The 10,321-nt window shown below is 38.3% G+C and overlaps 3 protein-coding genes across 3 annotated transcripts; 1 reads left to right on the forward strand and 2 right to left on the reverse strand.

The window, feature by feature from the left end:
* Nucleotides 1-35: 35 nt before the first annotated feature.
* LOC134653979 (U6 snRNA-associated Sm-like protein LSm3) lies at nucleotides 36-1,051 on the forward strand. The gene is made up of 3 exons (XM_063509347.1): nucleotides 36-189; nucleotides 363-470; nucleotides 852-1,051. The coding sequence occupies exons 1-3, from the start codon at nucleotides 169-171 to the stop codon at nucleotides 1,029-1,031; spliced, it is 309 nt and encodes a 102-aa protein (XP_063365417.1). The 5' UTR covers nucleotides 36-168; the 3' UTR covers nucleotides 1,032-1,051.
* On the reverse strand, nucleotides 1,052-4,041 carry LOC134653978 (U3 small nucleolar RNA-associated protein 14 homolog A). Its single transcript, XM_063509346.1, has 3 exons — nucleotides 3,332-4,041; nucleotides 2,745-2,937; nucleotides 1,052-2,647 (listed from the first exon to the last, which is right to left on the reverse strand). Exons 1-3 carry the CDS (start codon nucleotides 3,982-3,984, stop codon nucleotides 1,067-1,069), a joined length of 2,427 nt encoding a protein of 808 aa, XP_063365416.1. The 5' UTR covers nucleotides 3,985-4,041; the 3' UTR covers nucleotides 1,052-1,066.
* A 1,438-nt stretch (nucleotides 4,042-5,479) lies between these two features.
* LOC134654028 (uncharacterized) lies at nucleotides 5,480-9,806 on the reverse strand. Its single transcript, XM_063509417.1, has 7 exons — nucleotides 9,461-9,806; nucleotides 8,535-8,650; nucleotides 7,907-8,020; nucleotides 6,772-7,318; nucleotides 6,571-6,679; nucleotides 6,122-6,265; nucleotides 5,480-5,623 (listed from the first exon to the last, which is right to left on the reverse strand). The coding sequence occupies exons 1-7, from the start codon at nucleotides 9,642-9,644 to the stop codon at nucleotides 5,482-5,484; spliced, it is 1,356 nt and encodes a 451-aa protein (XP_063365487.1). The 5' UTR covers nucleotides 9,645-9,806; the 3' UTR covers nucleotides 5,480-5,481.
* Between the last annotated feature and the right edge of the window lie 515 nt (nucleotides 9,807-10,321).

Raw genomic sequence — 10,321 nt, forward strand, 5'->3', positions numbered from 1 at the left:
TCTTCGGCTAGCGGTAGCGGCAAACGCTTTGCATTGCTCCAAGTAACGAATATAACCAAGAAATAATACGTTTGTAGAAATTAATCACTTAACCAGTGACTGTGACTGAATTTTATTCGTAAAGCTTATTATCTGTACTTACCAACTTTACAGAATCATCTTTAAATCATGGCAGATGATGGTGAAAATGTAGGTTGATGGTTTGAACATATTTGTTTATTTTTTCGTATATGTAACACTAGTTGTAGTTCTAGTTGTTTATTTCTTATTTATCAAAGACTTCAAGCCAATTCATGATGTTTTTATACTTTGTATCTGCTCTTTTTTTACTATTTACTTTGATATGCCTTGTTTTCTTTCAGGTATCGGTAATGACTGTGAAGGAGCCATTAGATCTTATAAGGCTAAGCTTAGATGAAAGAATATATGTAAAAATGCGTAATGAACGAGAACTTCGTGGCAAACTGCATGTAAGTTTGAATATACTACATAATTTTGCCTCTTTACAAGTAGCAGTAACTTCATGATGTAATTTGAATTCCTGCAGTAGGTAGATCATAAGATGCTGGCTTCGAAGCGTGTTTCCCCTCATTACAGTCTGCTTAGATTAAAAAACTCGACAGGCTTTTTTATGGATCCAGCCACATAAACACTTCATGGCATGGGGACTGCAGTCGACACCCAAATAAAACTATATAAAACATAAACCCTGCAGTGGCACATTCATTTTCTTCCCAAACAACATTTTTAATGTCAATAGTAGGTGCAAATACCCAAAGGAGTAAACAATTAAATTATCATGTAGGTATGTTAAATATTTATTGAAAATCTTATTTATATTTTTGTCACAGGCTTATGATCAACATCTAAACATGGTCCTAGGAGATGCAGAAGAGACAATCACTACAGTGGAGATTGATGAAGAAACATACGAGGAAGTCTATAGAACAACAAAGCGGACTATTCCCATGTTATTTGTGCGAGGTGACGGTGTCATATTAGTCTCACCACCAATCCGAGTTGGAGTATAAGTAAGAAAATAAAACATAAATTAAGTAGATTAGTTTTATTTCTGACCCAATAATTTCATAAGTTTCTCATTTCTGAAAGTCCGGTTTTTCTTTTCAAGCAGTTCATCTTCATCCATTGCCTCAATGATAGCACCAGCCTTAGTAATAACACTTGGTTTGATTAACTTCTTGTGTGCTTTTTCAGTGATGAAAGTGTTACCGAGCGGAACTCTGATTGATGCTTCATAATCCTTGACACTATTGAATGGGAATGGTACATTGGTTACCTTATGAACAGCTAGTTTAGGATCCTTAAATTCTTTTATGATTATATCACCTTTGTTTTCATCCCTTCTCGGAAATTTTGGAGCAGGTTTAGAGATAAATCTATTCTTTTTCTTTTTAGGAGCTTTTACTCCTTTTCCTCCCCAGCTGCCCCAGCCAGGTAGACTTAAATCAATGTCTTCAATTTTATCCTTATTTATTTCATCTTCTTTTTCTTGCCTAAAGCTGTCAACTACATCATCTTCCTCAAATACCTCTTCAATATTTACTTTTGGAACAACTTGTTCATCATCATCATCTAACATATCATGGCCACCTTCTCCTTCTGGTACAACAGAGTTCAAATATTTAGGCTTAGCTTGTATGAATCTAGTTGGATCAATATTTGCATCAACATTTTCTTGGGCAGGTACTTCACTTTGTGCTATTTTCAGTATATCAGAGAGAGGCTTGTTGCTAAGCTGTACATCTTCTGGAGCATTGGCAGCTGTTTCAATTAACTCCTCATCTATGACTGGTTTTACTTTTTGTTTTTTTAGTTTCAAGTATTCAAGGTTATCTCTTTCTTCTTGTTTGTTTTCATTTTTCTTTGACTTTTTAGTAACCCTTTCCAAATTTTTAATATCTTTCTTCAGTTTGTTAAGTTTACTTGCAACTTTGTTTGCAATATTTTTTTCAAGAACTTCAAATGCCTCTGATACATCTCTCTTTGCTTTCTTTGTCTCTGGGGCAACATTGATTGGTTCCACAGACCAACTAGAAGTAGCTACAGCTGTTTTGGTTTTCTTAAATGAAATTGTATTATTTACTTCATTTTTTCTTTTGAGTGGTTTAGGTTTCTTAGAATTTTGTTCTATAATTGTTGGTTCATCGTTCTGTTTAGTTGTTTTAGATTTATTGGGAAGTTGTGGTTTCTTCTTACCAACATTCTTTACTTTAGCAATTTGTGTTTCTTTTGTCTCCGTTTGAGTTTTAGTAGTTTCTTCAGTTTCATCATCACTGTCTTCCTGACTAATTCTATTTATACTATTTCCCAAAAGCAACATATCTAGTGATTTACTACCTTTATCACTGCCAGTATGCTGTGATACATCATCATCTGAATCACTATCACTATCATCTTTCTTATTTGTCTTCCCTTGGACATATTTCTTGTAACCAAAATCAAATTCAGCATCAACATTTGACTTATCTGACCTCTTCATCATCCAGGGGTTCATGGGGTCTTGAGATAGAGTGATATTTGGCATGTTTTCAGAGTCATCATTTTCTTCATCAGAGCTGTCTTTGGCTTGTGTTTTTTGAGTTAGGCCTCTGCTTACTGCTAATTGTTCAGCAAGTTCTTGTCTGGTCTGTAATAGAAATGGGTTTATAGTTTATAAAATTTGAAAAAACATTACTAAGAGCCACAAGGGCTAATTAGAACAAAGAATAAAATGTCAAGAGTACCTCTTTGTCATATTTAGCACGAACCAATTTGCTTTTGGCCCATTTTCCAGTATTCTTATGCCTCAGTGTATGTCTCTCCAAAGCCCTAGCTTTCTCCAGAGCCTCTAACTTCTTGAGAGCTTCCTCTGGATCCTTCTGCTGTAGCTCTTCAAACTCTTTGAGCTGCAACTTTAGTCTTTCCTTCTTGAGAATCCTGAAAAAATATACTAGTTCAAGAAAATCCCAATTTATCTTAGGAGTTAACACATTCACTGCCAAGAACCCGCTGCATGGGTTAATTTTGTATTGGAATTGGGTGCTTGGCACTGAAAGTGTTCGTTATGAATTTAAAAATTATAAAATGTTTATAAAACAGAACTCATACACAATACAGTTTTTCCAACCCGCACACCTACCTATCTATGTTTTACAAATAAAGCATTCTGATTCTTCTGATGAGGGCTATAAAGATAATTATAATATATATAAAAACAGAACACAACTTACTGACATACATAAACATTACTTAATAGCTTATTACACAAAGGAATGATACAGGGTTTCAATAAATATTGTGTAAAATACACTATTGGCAATTAAAACTTAACCTGTGATACTTCTTGCTCTTTATTTTACTCTGTCTCTTAGCTTTTGCGGCCGTGTAAGATTGTTGTGCTCTAAATTTAGCCGAATGCTGCCTGTGTTCCAACATTTCCTCATAAGTCATCGGATACACTTTCTCCTCTTCATCTTCCTCAACTGGTACATTAGGCGGATCAATTTCCTCCAACTCCTTCTCAAGGTTCGACTTGAGTTCAAACTTGGATAAGAACTCATGCGTTGGCTGCATTTTGTTTGAGACACGCTTAAGAGGAAACGAGACAAAGTCTACGGCACGGCTTCTTGCTACGACAGGATCCCATCTGCCTACTTTTTCCTTCGCTTGCTCGTACCCTGTCGCTCGCTTAATGCGTTCAGCTTGCGGCTTTTCAAGCGGTTTTGCCAGTACTTGCTTATTGTCCTGACTCTTTTTAAGCTTTTTACTAATCTTTACATGGTGAGATGTGTCTTCTAACACTTTCACAACATTTGTAAGATCGAGTTTGGGTTTAGTTTTGATCAAGTTAAATTCTGAATTGAGGTTAGTTGGTTCACTTCGCGTTGGCTCGGTAATGAATTGAGTTTTGTCTAGTTTCGATATAGCATGGACCAGCTTATCGTGCTCGGAAGCCACAAATTCGGACTCTTCGATATCCTCCATACTATTTTATTTTAGTAAAATGTAACACAACACACGACACTACGTTATTACATATAACCTACAAAACTAACATTGACAAGTGACAAAGACTTAAAACATGAACTTGTTTGAGTCATTAATAAAACCGAGCTCCGGATTTAAAATTATTGCACACGGTGCATGTAAAAGTCTATTTTTTATTCGGTAGACTGAAATGACAGTTAATAGTATGAAATGACATTTCATGACCATACTAACTGTCATTTCAGTCTACCGAATAAAAAAATAGACTTTAGGTTGCGCATATTGAGATGAAATTTTAATATGGGCTGCATGCGCAAGCAACATGCACTAGAGCCTGTTTACGCGAACTCTGAATCTGAACCGACTTTGACAGAACATTCAGAACAAAGTGTGTCTTTATAAACGTCACGTTTCATACTATCTTGTTAATCGCGTATATTTGTATGTCTGACATATATAAAAGTGGTAACACATTATCGCACCGCACTGCGACCTTGGAGCGTCGCACCCACAAGTGAGAGCGAGAAAGAGATATCTGTTTCTCGCTCTCACTTATGAGTGCGACGCACCAAGGTCGCGGTGCGGTGCGATAGTGTGTTACCACTGTAACTGGTGCAAGCTACTTGCGCAAGTAACATGCCTTTAAGCTATTAGTAGTATCCCGCGCTTTTACTGTCTTCAGTTGCGCAGATTGTGGTGGTTACTTGCGTGGCTGGCTCACCGCATATGATTAAGCCACTAGACCCATGCTTTTTTGCTGTTCTTTAAACGATGTATGTAAACTACGTAAGCGCTTCAACATCGGTTTACCATGCGCCATGTGCAAGAGCCGCATCAGGTCGCGGCGCCAGACCAGAGTTTGAAGACCTTATCGACTGGGCCAAAGAATCTCTTTACGTAGGTAGGTATATAATTTATATGCAATGAACATTGCAATATGACAATATTAACAAGGTTCTAAAGTGTGTCCATGAGCAATAAGGCTGCCACACGAATTTGCCCTGTTTTTCTTTTTTTCGTAGTTGCGCAACTCTGCAGCTTCAGCACCACCAATGACCACGCCGAACGACCACGTGTGTTCATGCCATGCAGGATGGAGCCACCTACGTTTCCGCATGACCCGGCTAGGTATTTGTATAATGCTTTATTCCCAAAAAACAAAAGACATGCGTCTCAACTGGAGATTTTCCAGCTCTTTTTACCGGCGTAGTCCGGCAATAGCGAATTTATAAACTGAATGATGATGGACCCTAGTGTCCACAAAGGTATGTTCCGCAGCCTTTCCAACACGAATGACGAATATTTCTGTGCGTGTTTGAGAAAAATGTCTATATATTAGGTATAGGCTTTAATTGAAAACACGTGTCTAAAGTTATATTTTATTTTTTATTCATTGTATGGCGTGGTCAGCAGTTAGAACGTTGGAACAAGGCAGCGCTGTTTATATTCAAAACCATTTGAGACAAAGGATCATTCGTCAACGTGTCAACGAATTTATTCGGTGACGGTAGATGATTCGTCCGAGGACGGTCCGGGCGGTACGTTCTCCTGGTTCGGGTGCTGGCGAGACTGCCTGTAGTGCAGCCGGTTGCGGTAAAGCTTCGCCTCGTCAGTGCACTTTATCGTTATGCTGCCTCTGCGAAAAAAGATAACAGAGTTAATGTTAACCATTTTTAAACTGCGCACACAGCAAAGCAGCTAGGCTTACGTCTGAGGTAATCTTATGGACGAATACAGAAAGCCGGTACTTTAGCCGCGTGCCTTCTGGCAAAAGACTTGGATCTAGAGGGGGAGCTCTCAAAATTGTATACGTTTGCCAGAGGCTAGCACCCTCTATAAAGTTCTGTTTTGTCTTCACTGATTTCGAAAATTATATTACCTACAGCGGTTTTGGCTGGTTTAATTCGCAGTTGGTTAGATTCCAGTATCGGTTCGGCAATAGAGCATCTTCATTAGCCTATTTAATCAATTGTACCACGGGCCTGTGATCCCGTGTAGCTATTTCGTGGCCTTTTCTTTCCGAGCATTCATTGTAGAATGCATCCTAGTCGTCCCGCTATTTCCTTTTCGGTTCCGTAATATAAACCAAAACTAGACGCTATCATAGCGTTAACAAGTTAAACTGTTTGTATACCTGACCAGCCGTTTAGAAACGCCGCAGCGCTCAGCAACGGTGTCCACGATGTCATTCACGATTTGAGGGTCGAGCCGCTTCTTCGGTGGGATGTTCATGAAGGCTGGCGATTGCTTGCCAGTCAGGGAATGAGTAGCAAGTATCCTGAAATAAAACATGTATATAATCGTAAATAGTCGTTAAAAAATCAGCATCATCATAATATTTAATGAGCTCAGTTTTTGTCGATTGAGTCATTAACTAAATCGTAATATAAATAAAGAGTACCTATACGAGTATGTGCGGAAAGAGAAGAGTCGTAGAATGTATTGGTTCCCATATAATCCACGACTCTTCTCTTTCCGTACAGACTACAAGTAAACTCATTGAAATGCTAAATAAATAATTAGGTATTGAAATATTTTTATACATTGATAAAATAGGTAAGTAGTGTAAAATTAGTTAGGTACCTGCGAGGAAACACTGCTTGCAGGAGTTGCCTCGTGGCGGTGCTGTAGGATGTCCAGTCTATATCGTTCAACAGTCTGCTTGGCACAACGGCGTTGCCAGCTCCAATCGGTATCTAAAAAGATAGTTTATTATTTCGGGATATCATTTCATATATGTAATATATATAAAAGATATGCTTTTATTTAATAAATAAACAACAGATACCATGTCGTAGTCGATCACATTATAGCTCGGTTCGCCAGTGTTTGTCGTGTGCGCTGAAACCCGACGAACCTCCAACGTTTTTGGATTCGAAGCCGCTTCGCCTTTCACATGGTTTCCGTTCACAGTCAAATTCTCCCCCACTGCGTTGGCTGGATCTATCGGAGACCTCGTTCCGTTCTGACTTTCTGGTACATCACGTTCAAAAGGGTCAACCACACCCTCCGGCAATGGGATGTTCTCGTTATGACATCTAGCCACTAATGCCAGAAAGCGGGCGTAGAGGCCTTTAACGACAACCTCCATCTCCTCCATCTTTTGTTTACGGTCTTCCGCGTCGAAGTCAACTTGGGTGCTCTGGTCGAAGGTCAAGACGGGTATGCGTGCGCCTGGTATTGATACTGGAGTGCTGCAGATCATGGAGCGGCTTCTGGGGTTTGGAGCCAGGTAGCGAGAGGACTGTCTGCTTCGGCTGTTGGAAGCATCACGATGATACTGGGCATTCTGGGACGACTTTTTATGACGTCGGCTGACTTCATAATGCATCTGTAAGAATCAAGAAATGCGTTTTGGACAAATATTATTTTTGAAAACCAAAACCAAGGGGCCCAAAATTGCTTTAAGATTTTTTATTCTGCCTCTTTGTCGGCAGTATCAGGTTCTATAGTTGGTCTAACCAATTTGTCAGTCAGTAAGAACCAGGAAAATTATACTCATCCTTTTCTTTTGGGTGCTATAGTAGGTATTAGAGTATAAGACAAAGTATGATTCTCTCTGTCGATGTTTGAAATGAGACAGTCCTTTGACAAACTATATATCTAAAGAGTTTGCGACCTGGGCTATAACCGCGAAAAAGTTCGCAAATTGCGGGCATCTGTCTCTCTAATTACGCCTTCATTGGAGTAAAAGAGAAAGATCCCCCCACAATTTGCGAACATCGGTTTTCGCGGTAGCCCCTATGAGCCACGACGGATATGGAAAATCACTGTTAAAAGCGATTTAGACTCTCGCGCGAGCCACGAGACGAGCCGCGAGCCGAGCCACGAGACGGCTAAATTGGCTATTAGGAGCGCTCACAAGGTCACGATAAAATAAATAAATAATAAATTTATATTAAAAAACAAAAATATTAACCTCCTGTTCACTTTCGCTGCTAGTATTATCAGTATCCGGCACCACTTGAGGCAATGATACCGGTCCAGTGGCAGCTCCTTGAGGCGGTTGATCGCAACTCATCATCCCGGAAAACTAGAATAAATACATTTTTGTTTTTTTTGTACAAGCTTTCTACTGTAGCCATAGTAAAGGTAGATATAGCTGGTCAAGCAGATCTTGTCAGTAGAAAAAGGCGGCAAATTTGAAAAATGTAGGCGCGAAGGGATATCTTCCCGTAGAAAATTTTAATTTCGCGTCTTTTTTTACTGACAAGATTTGCTTGACCAGCTATAGGCAATATGCCTTGGTAAACTTTGCTGAAGTTTTGAACAATTTAATTTCCGTAATACGTAGAAATGAGTTCATTTTCTTCACATCTCACTTCACATAAGATTGGATTTACCTACCGTCGGGGGTTATTAATAAACAGATAAATACGTTGTAAAAAAATCTTTCGAGTACTTATTAGTTATCTTATCTTATTGTTTTCGGGGGCCCTTGCGGATACACTTCGACCCATAGGGATCTTTTGTGCAATTACCCCCTAGAGAAGATTACTTATTAGTTAGTTACTACTAAGTAAATAAGTATTATCTATAATAATTACCATTGGACCGGATTTCATTTCTCGAATAGTGCGCATACAAAGCGATAATACATTCTTCACTTGATGGTCCTCTCTTTCCACCAATTTCTTTTGTTCTTTCACATAGTGTTTATTATCTGGAAACAGTTTTTTGTTTTACAAGGGGGCTCAGTTGTTATCTAACCCCTCGTGCCAATATAAATAAATATATGTACGAGCAAAAAATCCAACAATTAAATCACGGTCGAGCGTTGCGAGTGTTTAAAAAGTACAATCTTGAACATTGCTATAATGTTTAAAAACACGAGGGTTAAACAAACTTTGCTATACCTAGTTGAACACAAACACACTAAATCGATGTAATTTTCACCCCATAAAAGATGTAAAACTATACCTACAAATGATTGACGATTTATCATTCAAAATAAATCATCTTCTGCACAAAATCCAACTTGCCAGTCTAGTAGTAGTAGTAAACTCTTTATTGTACAAAAAGACATATTAAAAATAACAAAAAAATAGTAAGAAGTACAAAGGCGAACTTATCCCTTTGAGGGATCTCTTCTTTCTTCAGTCTAGAGGATAGAATGCAACTTTCCTATCCATTTTTGAAGGATAATTGGGCTCATTTAGACGATGCGAGTTTCATTACATTGCGGGTTTTGATCGGTCGGTTGAATTGGAAGTAACCAACAATCCGCAATGTAACTAAAATCGCATGCGATTTCGCGCGCCGTCTAAATGAGCCCTATAAATATTCATATGTATTTGTGTAAACTGTGAGTACATTAAATTATGGAAAAAATGTTTTCCATAATATCAATATCCAGAGAGGAAAATGGAGACTACCATTGTAAGGAGAACCGTTCGTCCACTATCCTCTTAATAATGGAAATTACTCAAATTACTTCAAATGACAGTTAGATAACGGTTATTTAAAAACTTACCCGATATCCGCATAACTTGCGCCCGCCGAGTATTGTTCCCGTGCTTATCTCGAACAAATATCATTTTCCCAACGTGTAGCTGAGTTTCATTACCAATCAAGGATCCAACATTAACCACTCCATAACTGGGGAATACATCACGTTCGTCCACCCATTCCACGAGCAACCACAATCTTTGCGACATTTTAAATTTCGAACACAAGTGAAGACGGGAATAGTTACTGACTAAATGGAAGACAGTGGCAGCCGTTCGCCGAATTAACTCAGGTAAAAATATTAAATGCAATACCCCAAGTGCGATATGCACCTTTGTCGCCCCACCCTCCTTCGGTTACGAAGAGCAAATGAAAGACGAGCGACATCGTTGCTCGCTGCTTGTTATGAATCAGCTTTTGTGTTACTGTGTAGAAAAAATGCTTTGTCTAGGAAAGACTAGGAATGTAGGATAGAAATTTTAAATTAGTTTTTTGTTTATTTTTCGCATACTTCTGCACATTTTGTAATCTATTTAAGTTATGTGGTAAGGTTAGGTTAGGTTAGCTACCTACCTACAGATAACTATATACTCGTAAAAGGTTGGATGTTTTGGAAAGGATATTTTTGACAAAATATTTATGTATTTTAACGTAAAGCAAGACGCAGCAACTGTAGAAGATTTAAAAACTAGTAATTGACTGAATTGTCAAACATCAACTTTTGCTACCTACATAATCTACGAGCCTGTGCAGCGCCATTTACTTCAGCTGCCAAATTCGAGATACGAACATTTCTTGAACTTTATACTCTTTATCGTGAGTAATTGAATATTTAAGAGCCAACAGGAGCTAAGATTTAAATATTTTAGGTAAATATACCCGTCTC

The sequence above is a fragment of the Cydia amplana genome, chromosome 14 (assembly GCF_948474715.1).
Source record: "Cydia amplana chromosome 14, ilCydAmpl1.1, whole genome shotgun sequence".
Taxonomy (NCBI): domain Eukaryota; kingdom Metazoa; phylum Arthropoda; class Insecta; order Lepidoptera; family Tortricidae; genus Cydia; species Cydia amplana.

What these genes read in the sequence shown, in the direction of transcription:
- LOC134654028 (XM_063509417.1), bottom strand. Translation starts at nt 9,644, where the DNA reads ATGTCGCAAAGATTGTGGTTGCTCGTGGAATGGGTGGACGAACGTGAT. An exon ending in GATCGACTACGACATGGTAT is followed by an intron (nt 6,680 to 6,771) that starts CTGTTGTTTATT and finishes CTTTTTAGATAC; the next exon opens with CGATTGGAGCTGGCAACGCC. An exon ending in CAAGCAGTGTTTCCTCGCAG is followed by an intron (nt 6,266 to 6,570) that starts GTACCTAACTAA and finishes GTTTTATTTCAG; the next exon opens with GATACTTGCTACTCATTCCC.
- LOC134653978 (XM_063509346.1), bottom strand. Translation starts at nt 3,984, where the DNA reads ATGGAGGATATCGAAGAGTCCGAATTTGTGGCTTCCGAGCACGATAAG. An exon ending in AAGAGCAAGAAGTATCACAG is followed by an intron (nt 2,938 to 3,331) that starts GTTAAGTTTTAA and finishes ATATTTTTTCAG; the next exon opens with GATTCTCAAGAAGGAAAGAC. An exon ending in GTGCTAAATATGACAAAGAG is followed by an intron (nt 2,648 to 2,744) that starts GTACTCTTGACA and finishes TTTCTATTACAG; the next exon opens with ACCAGACAAGAACTTGCTGA.
- LOC134653979 (XM_063509347.1), top strand. Translation starts at nt 169, where the DNA reads ATGGCAGATGATGGTGAAAAT. An exon ending in TGGCAGATGATGGTGAAAAT is followed by an intron (nt 190 to 362) that starts GTAGGTTGATGG and finishes GTTTTCTTTCAG; the next exon opens with GTATCGGTAATGACTGTGAA. An exon ending in AACTTCGTGGCAAACTGCAT is followed by an intron (nt 471 to 851) that starts GTAAGTTTGAAT and finishes TTTTTGTCACAG; the next exon opens with GCTTATGATCAACATCTAAA.